Below are 15645 nucleotides of genomic sequence, written 5' to 3'. Positions count from 1 at the left end.
AGTCCCCTTTCTCACCTCCTTCTCCATGCGCTCCTTACAGTGCCTCACCTCCTCGCGCACTCCTCCGACCTCCTCACTCACACCTCTTCTGATCTCCTCTCCCATCACTTGCATCTCCTGCCCAGATGCCACCCTCATCTGCTCCATTTCCTCCCTGTGAGCATCCAATTTAGTTTCTACCCCCATTCTGACCCCCTCTATCTGCTGCCCCATTTGTTTAACTTCCCTTTCCGCTTGGTCCCTCATGTCCCTCAATTTGCCTTCCATACTGTTTTCTAACCCCTCTAACCCCTTTTTCATCCCTTCCATTTGATTCTCTTGAGCGGCCATTCTGTTTGCTACCCCCGTTAACCCCTCCTGTATTTCCCCTAATCTATTGTCTAATCCCTCTATTCTACTCCCTAACCCTCCGATCTGGGCCCCCATCCTTTGTTCTAACCGTTCCCCCATTTCTCCCATTTTGCCCCCCATTCTGCCCCCCAATCGCTCACTATCAGCCCTCATTTGCTCACTATCAGCCCTCATTTGCTCACTCTGAGCATCCATCCGATTCCCCAATTGCTGACTATTAGCCCTCATCTCGTCCTTCTGCAGGTTGAGGGACGCCTGCATTTGTACCATAAATTGCTCCATGAGGGCCTGCATTTGGGCCATCCCTCCCACTTGTGCAGTGGGTGCGGCCGCCGTAGCCATGTGCGAGGCGCCATTTTGCGCGCCCGCAACCTCGTGCGCGAGGACGCCATTTTGCGAACCTGCCGCCCTCACTGCTTCGCTCTCCTCCTGTCCCTCAATTTGGTCCTGGATCGACCCTGCCTCACTCTCCTCTACCGGAACCCAGCCGTCTTGATCTGCCATAGCGCGACTTTCAAAATTCGGGTTTTTTGTAAAACAAAACAATTTCCAACTGCTTGTAATTTTGAGCGCGTTAAGCGCGCTTCGGGCCTCGTATCTCACTCCTCGACACCAATTGTTACGGATCGCGGTTAGATGTTATTTCGACCGAGCGGTGGTGTATTACCGCGACCTAACAGTTATTCCCCGACTTGACCCCGATTCCACCCAAACGTTGACCAAATCGCGCTATGCTAAATCAATGATGGAAAAGGACACAACGACTGGGATAAATGAAACGACGCAAGGGGTACAGTTCTCAAGACCTCCGGAGGAGGGTATAATTAGTGGTGGAGAAAAGGGGTAGATTACAAGGTAGTGAGGTAAAGGCACAGAAGAGATAGGCACTTAGTTACAGTGTTATCTTATCCCAGACAGACCACAGACAAACGGAACAAGGCTGACTTACACAGGGATTGATGGCAGGGAAGGACAGGTAGTTCGATAGCACAAGGTGCACCTTGGCTCGGGGACAGGATCAAGCACGGTCCAAGAGATGCAGGGAGGCCTCACAGCGCTCGGAGGTGGCGTCTTTCTTTCTCCAAGCTCAGCGCGCATCTGACGTCACCTCCCTCTTCCTGCGCATGCTCAGCGGGGAGTGACACGCCCTCGGCTGGTTGGCTCCACCCCAGATGGGACCGGTCCGCCGCTCCCATTGGGTGCGGGGGTTACCGGGCTCCGCCCTTGACGAGGAGCTGACAGGGAGCCCCTATTTGGTAACCCCGTCGAGCACATGTTCGATGGCGGCTCGCTGGGAAGGCCTCATGCCCTCCCAACACCCCCTACCAACCAAGCCGGAGTGAGGACGCGCACTCCCTGTGCACGCCGCCGCCGTTGCTGTTGTTGTTGTTGTTGCTGAACCGTGAGGAAGAGCTGCGGGGAGGTATTGGGAGGTCCTAAACTTCCTAACGGTGCCATACAATCACATTCTGGTGCAACGAAGGGTCAGAATTAATGGAAACGAGTCCTTAACTGACATAGACTAAGAATAACTAGCAAGATGTCCTATAGTTGTCTTACATGAGATGCGGTGAACCTGGGCACGACATTTAATGGGGGAAATAGGGGGAGGTCGGGTCTACAGAGTGTTGTTTACAGAAAATGGGACTAGGGAATGGGGGATTGGGGATAGTTGGGAAGTATTGAGGAAATAGGGGAATATTTACAAGCGGATATGGATGGATGCAAATCCCATATCCGCAACAATATATTGTAATGAAATTCCATTATTTTTGAAGCCTTAATATTTATTTATTTATTATTATTTTTATTTTTTTTACTTTGCCGGGAACCGAGCCGATCCGAGATCCCGTTATGAAAATTGAAAATTTATCGAGACGGTTCCGAGACGGGATTTTGAATCTAGCTAACAGCACTACCTATGATAGTATTTTTCAAGAGCAGAGGCATCCCCAGCGTCTTCTAACTCGGACACGCAAGTTCTGATGCGGTCATCCTGAGTCTTGAGCTTTATCTCGAGGAAGTTTTCACCCATCTTGTCAGAGTAAACGCGATGGAGAGGTTCTGATATGTTATCTATCTATAATTCCAGTAATCTCTGTGTGTATGTTTGTATGTCTGTATGTCTGTGACCGCTGTTTCTCGACAACCACGGGTCCGATATACTTGAAACTTGCCAGGTATATTGCTGGGGACCCGAGGATGTGCCTTTTCAAGGTTTCATATTAATCGGAGAAGTAGTTACCGAGCTATGTCCAAAAAACGATTCAACCAATCAGAGAGCAGCGAGCTATCACGTGTGCCGAACGTGGCGAACAGACTCTGCCTCGGACGGCACATTTGAGAGCGTATTCATTTATTTCACGTTGGAAAACTATGTTGCCGTTAAACTATGTTTTAAAACTAATTAAAACTAATTTGCGATTCATCGTAACTGCGATTTGCGACCTTCCGGACAGTGAAGACTGCACTTCCGGCAGCCAATCACAGAACGCGTTGTTGCGTAGGCGTGGCCGATGTGAGAGCGAGCCGAGCCGAGCGCGTGCGCCATTACGGTTCGTAATTCGATTTCTTCCGGAGAAAATAATAATTTCTCGATTTCTTATGCGCATTATTTCTCCCAATTCAGTCAGAGCGAAGGGCGGAAGCGAAGAGCGTTGTTTTTTTTGTTTACGGGCGTACGGGCGGGGTAGAGCGTTCTGGTAGCGTTTTTTTTTTTTTTTGGCAAGGAATGGGCACCCACGTACGGGCATGCCCTAGTTAGAACAAAAGCTACATGACGAGAACAGACACACCTTTTCCTTCGGAATGGTTTTTGTTCTTTTAGGTCGGGTAGAGTCAACCACACTGGAAGGTCGTCCAGGCCCACGCGCAGGGCATGCAGGAGAATCAAACCGGACTCGTTTAACCCTTAGCCGTTCAATCATGCTTGTGTTGACGATGGGTTTTCGACATTCGCTATGATACCATACTGATTTCCGTTCAGATTCACCTAAGCTAGCTAACCGATCTGTAAGTCGCTTAATATCACCCTGACCCAAAGACAGTCGCTCGTTAGCACAATAAATAAGTTCGCCAATCATATCAGGATTGTTTATCAGTCTCTGCTTTGATGTAGCTCCCTCATTGCAGATGATGCACACGCTGTTTTTCTCAGACATGACCTTTAGATGGTTTTGTACTAGTTTCTGTCAGCCTTCTTTCTGAAAAAAAAAAAGCCTTGAGCATTTTACCAATATTTTTTTGTCCTTATCTCATGACAGGGCATCTAGATCGCAAAAATAACTGCACCAAACGTCTTCCTGTGCCTGAAAACCATAAAAAAGAGGTATTACATGCCTAAGTTTATTGCTACAATTGAAATGACCTTGACCTTAGCATCTTTGGTGAACGGAAATCTGGGATCGCCACTTCCAGTCGCTTCGAAAGTATCATAAATGGATTTAGCGTCATCGAAAACCTCTCTGACGACCCCGAGATCGATAAAATCTCTCAGTTGTTAGGGGAGAAAGTCGCATGGTCAGTCCCGGGGGTCACTGGAAACAAAACACCCCTTAAAAGGGGGTCCAGGGGTCGGAAAATTTGAACCCCATTATTTTCGAATAAATTGACCTAAAATAAATCCAACAAAGCAAAAAAATCAATTTTAGCACGCAAATCGCACGGGAGCTGTTTTTCATGACACCTCATACCACACTAAGAGTCACTTCAAGTGGTGGACGGATCCTCTGGGCTACCAGGCTTGCTAATCATCAAGCTTACAGCAAAAGAGAATTTATAAGTGACTCTTCACCATTGAGTGATTTGGGCCAGAAAGGATATACAGTATAGGATGAAATCTCAAAAATATATGGACACGTTATGACAAAATTTGGTGGATGAGTTGGGTAAGTAACAAGAACAAGCTCATTCGATTTCAGTTCAGGTCCAAATCCAAATCCGACCCATCAGTGGGATACAAAATGTAAACTGTTCAGCCGGGCAGAGGTATTGCGCTTTTCCGAGTGCCCTTCTCGGTGTGTGTGTGTGGGTGTGTGTTGGTGTTGGTTTTGTTGCCGTGTACCCCATGTGATCGTTTTACATAACCTTGAATGTAGCTCTTCCGTGACCCTCAATCGTGTTTATTTATTTAGTTAATTGGATTTATCCGGGTTCGCGTAGCAAATTTCTCCCAAAATTTCCGAGCCGGATCTGAACAGAGTTTTTGCTGCCAAGTGCCACCACTAATAGGAGAACTTGTGTGTGTAGCTCTGGGGCAGGTTCCATGGCACCTCTTGCATTGGATTAATCAATCCATTGATTATACGGGATTGATAATCCAAAGAAAGTACAGGGTATCTCTGGTTCCTTCCAGATATTGATTGAACTGCCTCGTGTTAACAAGGAATGTCTTGTAGATCAAGCTTGTAATTACAATCTATTTGTAGAGGGTGGGGCTTACCACTGGTGTGAAATATTTATAATTGTGAACTTTATCACCCTTAAAACCTTCCTTTTACCCTACAGAAAGATGTTTGTTGGTGGTCTCAGCTGGGAAACCTCCAAGAAAGACCTACGAGAATACTTTTCTAATTTTGGAGAGGTTGTCGACTGCACCATCAAAGTGGATCCAGTCACTGGTCGATCTCGGGGGTTTGGATTCATCCTCTTTCGCACTGCTGCAGCGGTGGAAGAGGTATGTGTAATTTATGTTGTCCTGTGCTTTGAAGTTGCATCCTTTTTAGCTTTATGGTTCGTTTTTACATGCGAAATACCATGGTGGGCATCAATGAGAGGACATCGATGTCATAAAGATGTGTGCAGACTTCTGTTGTAATATGGAAGGGCCAGCCTTGTGGAGAATGACAATTCAAACTTTTGTGTTTTTGGACTACTCCAAAACGGACTACTCCAAAACATTGTGAAACGTTTTTGGACTAAAAGTATATGTGTAGAGGATATACGTTTTTTTTCTTTTTTATTACATACTCTTTTTCTTTCCTCTGTTTCTGTGTTCGATAGGTGCTAGCCCAGAAAAACCATCATCTTGATGGACGGGTGATTGATCCAAAGCGTGCCAAGGCCATGAAGAAGGAAGCGGCAAAGAAGATATTTGTGGGAGGTGTAAGCCCTGACACAGAGGAGAATACAATTAGGGAGTACTTTGCCACTTTTGGAGAGGTATGCTATGCGAGTTAAAAATAAATAAATATATATTGTTACGGATCCGGGGGATGGCACTCCCGTTAGCAAGGGGGGGTTAATCCCCCTTGTCCTGTTAAGCTGGCTGTCCGCGGGTCCTGGAAGTATGCCGTCACTTCCGGTCGGTGGTAAGTAGGGTTGTAAGCCCAATCCGTCTTACTACCTAATTACTACCACCGGCCGTAAGCGAGGAGACACTCCCACCCGGGCCGCAGCGTGAATGGTTGCGCCGAGCGAAGCGAGCTGCGACTCGGGCCGTTAAGAAAAGACTAAACCCGACTCCGAGCGTTGGCCGAATCGTGCCACAGGTACTCAATTGGGAAAGGACTAAAGCGATTGGGGTAAGAAGAAACCAAAAGGGTAAGAAAGAACACAGGTTTATTCACTATCGACAAGAGGAAACGAAAGAAGGGAATATACAAGGAGAAGAAATAAAAGGACATAGGGCAACCTTAAAAACAGTCTTATATTATCATACGCCCAGACAGAACAAACAGACACACGAATAGGGAATGGCTGGAAGGGGGGGAGAAGGTCCAAGCAGATGGCAGGGCAGGAAGGTCCGGGCAGATGGCACAGCGTCGAGGTCCGCTCCGGTCCACGCTCTGGGCTTGAGGCGAAACCCGGCGGCAGCTGCACATATCAGTTTCACGCGGTCGGACAATGCAAATATATTGCAGTATTGTCGCCGTCAACGGACCCACTCTCCTCTGCCCTCCCTCTCCTGCCTTACGATTCAGCTGTATGCTCATCTGGTACCTCGTATCTCGGACCTTCGCACTCGTCTCGTGAAGCAGTCTCACCCAGCCGCTTTTATTGGGTGTTCCTGTATCCAGCCGCTGGCTCCTAGGACACGCCTACCGGTCGGCTCACCTCGGCCCTGGTTGGCCGGCGAGGGCTCGCTGGTTCCACCTCTTGAGGAGACATTGACAGGCCACGCCTCGTTCCTAGCGCTCGAACCCACTCCTCCCCTTTTTCCTCCAGATTACTGCGTGTTCAATGGCGCCTTGTGGGCGAGCGCTAAGGCGGTTGCGGCTGGCAGAGGCGCGCACTTAGTTGGAGGGCGGCTATTGACGCAAAATGAATGTGGTTGCAAGGGGGCCTAGGTTATTTGATTAATGCAACTTCGATTCAACTATTGGGAACAGATCCGTAACTAAAACACATAATAATGAGATAACTACAGAGAGGTCCTATGGTGTTCTACGTGTTGTACATGGACTAACTAGGGTGCGATCTTTAATATTAGCCAAATAATGGGGATATTTACAGGGGATTATTTATAAGGGAACATTTACCAAAATTTACAAAGTGAAGGTTCTAAAAACCGTAACACAGCACCCGTCTCTCCTCCAGGGCCGTCCCGGCCGGAAAGAACTTTAACTTAATGTGACACTCAGGTGTAGTAACCCTCTACTATTAACCTCATCCTGAGTGCGACAGTTTTAAAACAATTAAGTATGTCCCCCTGCTGCGTTGCATCCTACCTAACAGATTCACGCCCACAGAATAACCGAATCACGGAATTATTTCCAAACTACACATAAAGCCGGTGGGGAGCATTATTTACAAGACACTAATTATGTACATGCAAACCCAGGACCTGCCTTTTGGGAGACAAAAAGATGTTTTGAAAGAGGAAGGAGCATGCACTGCACTGTACCGATACACCATACCCACATGCCCGGGGATGCACAATTGATATTGCAGTGCACCCCCGAGAACAAGAGCATTACAATTCACCAAAAAGTGCACCAAAGCACCAATAAGTACAATAAAGCACCACAGTCGTCACAATAAAAACAAACTGATGACCTTGTTCTTGTTTCTCCTGCTCTGCTGGCCGATGTTTCTTGATGTTTCTTCCTTGATCTTTCCTCTTCTTTACTTGCGGCCGATTTGGTGGTAATAAAAAGGGCACAAAACGCGTCCACTTTTTTTAAATTGTGGCCAGCAGGGGCCAACTTAAGGTGGTCCACCTGCATGGCTTAGTGCCACATCACCGAGGTCCGCAAGCGAAGACGTTCTCTGGCCATCCTGGCCGGTCCCAGCAGAGGGGTCAGGCCCCAACACGTGGGGTCCATCAGTGTGGTGCTTGGCCACAGAACCGTGGTCCATAAGGTGGGCGGCCACAAAACGTGTGGTCCATAAAGTGGTGTACCCGTCCAGGCAGGCAGGCAGCGGCGGTTCGGGCACACAACTGCGGCTACCTGCGCACTCCTCCCGGACCCAAAAGAACAAGCCGTGAGTGGGGAAGGAAGGACACAGCAAGTATCGGGGCAAGGTCGCAAGGGTACACATTAATACAAGGTAATGCAAGGTGAGGTGTGCATGGGAGCGAGCGGAGAAAGCTTGTCCCTACTGCACGTCACCCCCCCCCCCCCCCCCCCCCCCCCCCCCCCCCGTCACCTACCCTACCCTTGCCCTTACCCCGTATTTGCAAAATTCTACACATTTACAAATTCGTCACTTCTGTCTCGTCTTCCCCATATCTCCCCTAATCCAAATTGGTTACCAATCCCTCTAATCCAAATTTGCCCCCAATTCCAATTCCTCATCAATCCATGGAATTATAGCACAATGTCACACTTACGTCATGATGCGTCTTCCAATCCAACCAAACATTTACGAATACAACATCATGGTGTGGAGTCTATCTCACCTTGGCGAGTGGCTGCATATGGTGCGAAGGGATTTCATTCTCCCTATCTTCTAAATGACATTACCATTCTTTACACTATCCGGGGTCTTTCTGCTGTTGGGCTAGCGGCTAGGGTGCCGGCTTAGGATCCTGGGTTCGAATCCCGGTCGATCGCTGAATTAACGCCAGGGGGGTTGACTCAGCCTGTCATCCTTCCGAGGTCGGCAAATTGAGTACCCGTTCACTGGTAATTCCCTGTTTGTCGTTAAAGGCGGCAAAAAGGGTTGGCGTCAGGAAGGGCATCCGGCCGTAAAACATTGCTTCAAAAAGGGGACCAAAAAAACAACAACCACGGTTCCCGAAAAAGGCCAACCCCCGCTTTGCGGGGAAAAATGGCCTCTAAAGGTGGTTATTTATCCGGGGTCTTTCCCTGCCAAACTATTGGCCACTTTACTCTATGCGGTTCGAAAAACCAATTCCCACTGACCATCTGTGGCGCTCACCAATTTGGGGCCTCACTCCCCCGATTCAACTCCCGGTGCTCTCGCACAATTTCACGGCTGGGTCGTGTGGCGCTCCCAGCAGGCCTGCACACCTCCGCCACCGTAGTTGCCTCCCGAGCTTACCTGCTCCTTACCCTAACCTATCTTGGGGAAGGCCCTCTGGCTCTCTCCCCACTACCGCCCTCTCTGGCGTCGGGCTACCCGGGTCCGTCCCTGGATCCTCGGGCCCCACTGAACACGACTGGCTCCCAGAGCCTACCTGCGGCCTCATCTGGCCGACAGACTAGCAGTGGCGGAGTGCCCATTCAACCATACCCACTAACAGGCCACGCGCCCAGCCAATTTACGCTACTAATGCACCCATCCAAACACCATTCTACACACGCACCACAGACGTCAATATCCACCATAATTTACCTATACCCTCTACCTACTCTTAAACTACTCTCTCCGGGTACTCATGAAAGGGGTCCACCTTTCCCCCATTCACACATTCGCACCATGCACTCCCACTCCACATTTTTCACACTCTCACTCCACACCATCCATTCTATACTCCATTCATTCCAGACCATTTATTCCCCACAACCATTCTCACCTGTATTTGCACACCTGTGCCCACACACCTGGTGCCACCTGCACCCTCCTTTCCTCCCAGGACCATTCACTTCAATACAATGCCAATCACACACTTTCACAATTACTCAATCATACACTGCATCATCTAATCTGACTACTCCCTTCTGCAATTTCTGCTCCCCGTCTTCCCTTATACTAAGCACTCCCCCGTCGTTATCAACCAGCTAATCTACCTACGTCCCCTACTCCCTGTACAATGTCACTACTTAAATCTCAAGTCTCCTAAAGTCATCTCTAAATCCCTATCATTTTATCCTAACCCTCCCGGGCTAGTTTGCACAGCCACCCCAAAAACGAATGCTCATGTGCCCTGTGGTGATGTGAGGTGAATGGTAAAACTACCATTCGCCATCACTATCACTACTACCATCGCTATCCAGTCCATTAAACTGAGCCTCGGTGCATCGTTACATTTTCGAAGCTCGGCTTCGCAATGCCGAGCAATGAATGCGGGTGGTTTGTCTACTGCGGTTGGGTCCGTCCGGCACTCGATGCAGGGGAGGTTTCGTGGGGCCGAGATTCCGAGGTCCACCTCGGCGCGGAGCCTTTCGGTCTCCTGCCCGATGGCCCAATTTTGCCTGGCCGGAACGCCGCAACCACAAGGGGGCGCCATTCCAACCCCTCCTACCTCCCCTCGAACTGGGCCGCCCGCTTTGCCTGGCAAAGCGCGGAACCGACCGTGCAGGGCGGGGCCTGGGGCGGATCGCGCACGGCGATTCTTTTGAAACCACCGTGATTACGACCCTCGCCGGTTCCCGCAGTACACAAAGCCCGGCACGGACCGAGAGCTCGCGTCGGCCTAACCGCTGCCCCGGTCAACGTCGTTGCCTTACTCGCATGCTCACATCCACACGCGACTCTTCCCATACTCGCACATTCTCGCGCGCCAACGCCTTCCGTACATCCCATGCACTCTGTTATTGCACTTTCTCTTACACACCACCCAGGTACACTCATTCCGCTCACAGACTTCGTTGCACACCTGACCACCGCACACCTTGGCGCACACTCGTCGTTCGCACACTTCATCAACACACCTCGTGCCCACTCCTCGGTCACATCCTCTGTGACAACCATGGGTGTGCACTCTTTTGCACACCCAATCACGCCACCACCAACTTTCACCACCAACTCAGGTGTGCATTCCCGCACACGCTCGACCATTCCAGGTGTGCATTCTTTCTCACTCGCCACAACCAACTCGCACTCCGTGTCACTCTCACCACCACACTCTGTCGTGCATTCACTCTCACTCTCGACAGCACACTCACTCCTCGGCGCACACTTTTTCCTCACACACCCCTCCGTTATACACCTTTCTTGCGCACCCTCTCCCGATACATACTCCGTACCACTCATGGGGGTGCATTCTTGCACACACCCAATCACCACCGCACACCCTGGCTCACCAATACCTTTCGCACTCCCCATAGTCGGACATCCTTGCACACGCTCTCTTTCCATACACTCCGGACCAGTCGCACACCTTACCCTTGGCCTTTCACGAACGCCCTGGTCCATACCAACACCCAAGCTCGCTGAACCTCCCCTCACACCATAGACATTTCCGAGCATATCGCCACTCACCTCGGCGCCTCTTCCTCTTCGCTCCTCCTCCGCCACCTGCAAACTCTTCATTTGGTCAGTAAGCACATCATCACACTGTGAGCACAGACCTTTCATATATTCCATCACTTCCTCCTTCAGCTCCTTCCTAGTTTCCCTCCGTCTCTTTTTAATTTCACTCACCCCCTCTTCCACCTCCTCTAACTTCTGTTTCACCTCCTTTATTTCCCGGTGCGCCCCTTCAATTTCTCCCTCTAAGGCCACCTTGGTCGTTTCTATGTGCGTCCTAACTTCTCTCTCTTGTCTCCAACGTCTGTCACCTCGTCCAACCTCTTTGTCAACTCCTCCTGTACCATCTGACAATCTTTCTTCGTCGCTATTAATTCTTTCTTTATTTCCTTCTGGGTCGCTTTCAACCCTCCTATCACCGCCGTGTTCTTTTCCACCTGCTCCCCAAGCTCCTTCTGTCCCACTGTCAGCTGCCCTACTCCCTGCGTCAACTCCTCTATACCCCCTTGTAACCTCGCCGTACTCTTCCTCATCTCCCTCTCCATGCGCTCCTCGCACTGCTTCACCTCCTCGTGTACCCCCGCGACCTCTTCACTCACTCCGCGCCTTATATCCTCCCCCATCTACCCCATCTCTTTGGTAGATGCCGCCCTCATCTGCTCCAAATCATTCCTTTGGGCATCCAATTTACTTTCCAACCCGTTTTTTACCTCCTCTATCTGATCCCCCATCTGTTTAATTTCCCGGGCGGATTGCTCCCCCATCTCCCTCAATTTGCCTCCCATTTTGTCTTCTAGCCCCGTTAACCCATTCTTCACCCCTTCCATCTGGTTCTCCTGGGCGGCCATTCTATTTTTCAACCCCGTTAACCCATCCTTCATTTCCCCAATTTGGTTACCCACGTCCTCCAATTGGCCCCCTAATTTGCCTTCTAGCCCCCCAATTCGGCTTTCTAATCGCTCCCCCATTCTACTTTCCATTCCCTCACTATCAGCCCTCATTTCTCCCATCTCTTTCCTTACTCCCCCAATTTGGCTTCCCGTATCATTTCTCAATTCCCCAATTTGGTTTTCTAATCCCTCAAATTTGTCCCCTCATTCTTCCAATCGACCGCCCATTGCATCCATACAACAACAACATGCATTTTAAGGCCATTTTCCCTGCTCGAGCGGGGGTTAGCCTTGCGGTCCCCATGACAATCTTCTCCATATTGCCCTATTGTCTGCATCTCTCCTTGTCAACCCCCTTGCCCGCATTTCTTCTTCCACCATCTTTGGCCAAGTCTTTCTCGGTCTTCCCCGTCCTCTACTTCCTTCTACATTCATTTCCATCACTTCTCAACCAGTCACTTTCATCCTTCCTCAACACATGACCAAACCATCTCAACCTGTTCCTCTTCACAGCATCAATCACAGGCTCTATTCCCATCATTTTTCACAATTCATCATTTGTCTTCCTCTCTCAGCGATACGCACATCCATCGAACATTCGCATTTCCACCCTTTCCAACCTTTGTTGCTGCTCCACGTTCATTACCCATGTCTCGCTCCCATAAATCATAACACTTCTCACACATGCAGCATACACCTTTCCCTTCAGCTTCAACGACACTCCCCTCCTCATCAGCACGCCACTCAGTTCCCGAAACTTCTTCCATGCACATCTCACTCGAGCAACCGTTGCCGAGTCTGATCCACCTTCTCCATTCAGCATGTCTCCGAGGTAGCAAAATGTTTTCACACCTTCCAGCTTCATGCCGTTTCCAAGATCCAACTCAACATTTCCTCCATCTGCAGCTCCCTCTGTGCACACCTTACATTTGAATGCACCTGCCACACTGGTTAATGACCCTCTCAGACCACTACATTTTTGATGAACCCACTCAGCGTACATTGTACATTGAATGGAGTTCACTCCGACACCCTTCCTGCACACAGCACAGGGCTACTTCCCAGTTCTTTCCACCTCACCACATGCTTTACCACTTGCCATCACCTTCGTCTTTCCGATATTCACCCTCAGACCTTTTGTCTCCATACATTCCTTCCACTTGTTTATCTTTTCCTTCAGTCCATCCATACTTTCCGCAATCAACACCAGATCATCTGCATACAACAACTCCCACGGTAAACCCTCCTTTACGTTCTGAGCCAGCACCTCCATCACAGCTACAAATAGTAGTGGACTTAGTACCGACCCCTGCTGCACGCCCACCTTCACCTCAAACTCACCACTGTTCCCGTCCTTCGTGCTTACAGCTCTTTTGTACATTGCCATCACTACTCTGATAAACCATTCCTCCACTCCTAACTTCCTCATTGCCCATGTCAATACTTTGCGTGGAACCCGATCGAATGCTTTCTTCAGATCAACAAACCCAAGAAACAACTTCTTCCTCTTCTCCATGTACGGTACTTCTCCTGCAACTGCCTCACAATAAAAAGCACGTCTGTCGTTCCTCTTCCTGGCATAAATCCAAACTGCATTTTGTCGATCTTCACTTTCTTCCTTATCCTCCTCTCCAACACCCTTTCCAATACCTTCATTCCATGCTCCAATAACTTTATCGCTCGATACGACCCACACTCTCGAGGGTCACCTTTCCCTTTGTATAGAGGGACGAGGGTACTCAGTTCCCAATCCACTGGAATGCGGCCTTCTTTCACCACCACATTACAGATCTCTGTCATTCTCTTCACACCCCAACTTCCTGCTGCCTTCAACATATCTCCCACAACTACCGTCGGCCTTCCCGCTTTTCTACTCTTCATTGCTTTTATCACTTCCTCAACTTCCTTCTCAGTTATCTTCTCTGCCGGTCCTAAAACTGGGTTACTCTCTAATCTCTTATGTTGCCATCCCATTCATTCTCTGTATTCAACAGCATTTCCATATATCTTTTCCATCTTCCTTTAATTCCATCTGGGTCCACAACGATTTGTCCCACTTCATCCTTCAAGCCTGGTGGAACCCTGGTGTTGGGCTAGCGGCTAGGGTGCCGGCTTAGGATCCTAGGATCCTGGGTTCGAATCCCGGTCGATCGCTGAATTAACGCCAGGGGGGTTGACTCAGCCTGTCATCCTTCCGAGGTCGGCTAATTGAGTACCAGTTCACTGGTAATTCCCTGTTTGTCGTTAAAGGCGGCAAAAAGGGTTGGCGTCAGGAAGGGCATCCGGCCGTAAAACATTGCTTCAAAAAGGGGACCAAAAAACAACAACAACCATGGTTCCCGAAAAAGGCCAACCCCCGCTTTGCGGGGAAAATGGCCTCTAAAGGTGGTTTATCCTTCAAGCAACTCACCCCCATCACATCACACCTCTTTCGCTATCTGCTTTGCAATCCTGAATACTGCTCTCTGATCCTCTTCCGAATCCAAGCGTTCTCCGAACATTTTCCTACATGCCTCCTGCGCCTTTGCTACCTCTTTCTTTGCAGCCTTCTTGGCTGCCTTATAACTTTCATGCTCTGCTGTTTCTGCTCCCGTACCCTTCGCCTTCTGCCACTCCTTGAACTTCTTCCTCTTCTCGTCAATCCTCTTTCCAACTTCATCATCCCACCACTATGTTTCCGAGTGCCTCGGTGGTCCTTTTGTCCATCCACATACCTCACCAACGGCTCCCAACAGACTAGCTTTCATTGACATTCAACCACTTTCAAGCTCAACCACATCATCCTCTACCCTACTCAGCCTCTCTTTTAATGCCTCCCTTACTGTCACCTCTTTCAACCTCCACACCTTCATTCTCGGTTGGAACTTCACCCGCCGAGCTCTCCTCGCACCTTTCACCCTTATGTCGCAGACAACCAAGTGCTTCTGTGAAACAGCCTCCTCCCCCGGGATCACCTTTGTGTCCCAGAGGTGCCCCCTATCTCGCCTACGCACCATCAGGTAGTCAACGGTTGTCGTCGACCCACCTGACGTGTATGTAACAAGCTTATTATCCTCTTTCTGGAACTGAGTATTACAAATCAACAAATCGGCTCCATCAGCAAACTCCAAAATCCTTTCACCTTCATTTCTCACACCATATCCGTAACCCCCATGAACTCCCTCAAAACCATCCATACTTCTTCCCACATGTCCATTTAGGTCTCCTCCTACCACAACAACTTCCTCATCTTTCACGTTTTCCATCAGCTTCTCTATCGCACACCAGAACTTGTCCTTCTCTTCATCGCTCCGACCAACCTGCGGATCATATCCCGAGATGACGTTCACCAAAGGCTTTCCAATCATCATTTTCACCATCATCAACCTATCACTCGCTCTCGTCACACTCACCACACTGTCTACAAACTCCTCAGAAAACAGGACACCAACACCATTCACGCCCTCCAGGCACCCTTGCCACACAAACTTGTATTTCTGTCCCTGCCTACCCTTCACCATTCTCACACCACTTCCCTTTCATCTTGTCTCTTGCACACAACATATGTCCACTCTTCTTCTGACCAATACTTCCACCACTTCTCCTGATCTCCCTGTCATTGTCCCTGCAGTCCATGTCCCAAACCTCAGAAACCGATCTCCACTTTGGGCTGTATCCTGCCCATATGTAGTTGTAATTGTCATGGTTCTCTTTTTGAGGCAATGTTTTTATGGCCGGATGCCCTTCCTGATGCCAACCCTCTTAGTCGTCTCTTACAACACGCAGGGATATGGTGTACCTATTCTAATCCAGGGTACACACTGGGCATTATTGCATCCATCCAGTACACATTGCATCCATCCTCCCATTTATTTTATTTGTGTCA

The 15645-nt window shown here is 49.4% G+C and overlaps 1 protein-coding gene across 2 annotated transcripts in view; it reads left to right on the top strand.

Moving 5' to 3' along the window:
* The window catches only part of LOC137424447 (heterogeneous nuclear ribonucleoprotein A/B), a 67799-nt gene that overhangs the window by 13960 nt on the left and 38194 nt on the right, over window positions 1–15645 (top strand). For both annotated transcript variants that reach the window (XR_010983928.2, XM_068111915.2), the window contains exons 2-3: window positions 4858–5026; window positions 5353–5511. Coding sequence is in view for 1 of the 2 variants with exons in the window: in XM_068111915.2 (XP_067968016.1) it covers window positions 4858–5026; window positions 5353–5511 (328 nt within the window). In the remaining variant the exon portion in view is untranslated. The remainder of the gene's footprint in view (window positions 1–4857; window positions 5027–5352; window positions 5512–15645) is intronic.

The sequence above is a fragment of the Myxine glutinosa genome, chromosome 4 (assembly GCF_964187855.1).
Source record: "Myxine glutinosa chromosome 4, kmMyxGlut1.1, whole genome shotgun sequence".
NCBI classification, from domain to species: Eukaryota; Metazoa; Chordata; class Myxini; order Myxiniformes; family Myxinidae; genus Myxine; species Myxine glutinosa.
The sequence above is the reverse complement of the archived record's forward strand: the minus strand, read 5'-3'. Positions and strand labels throughout refer to the sequence as shown.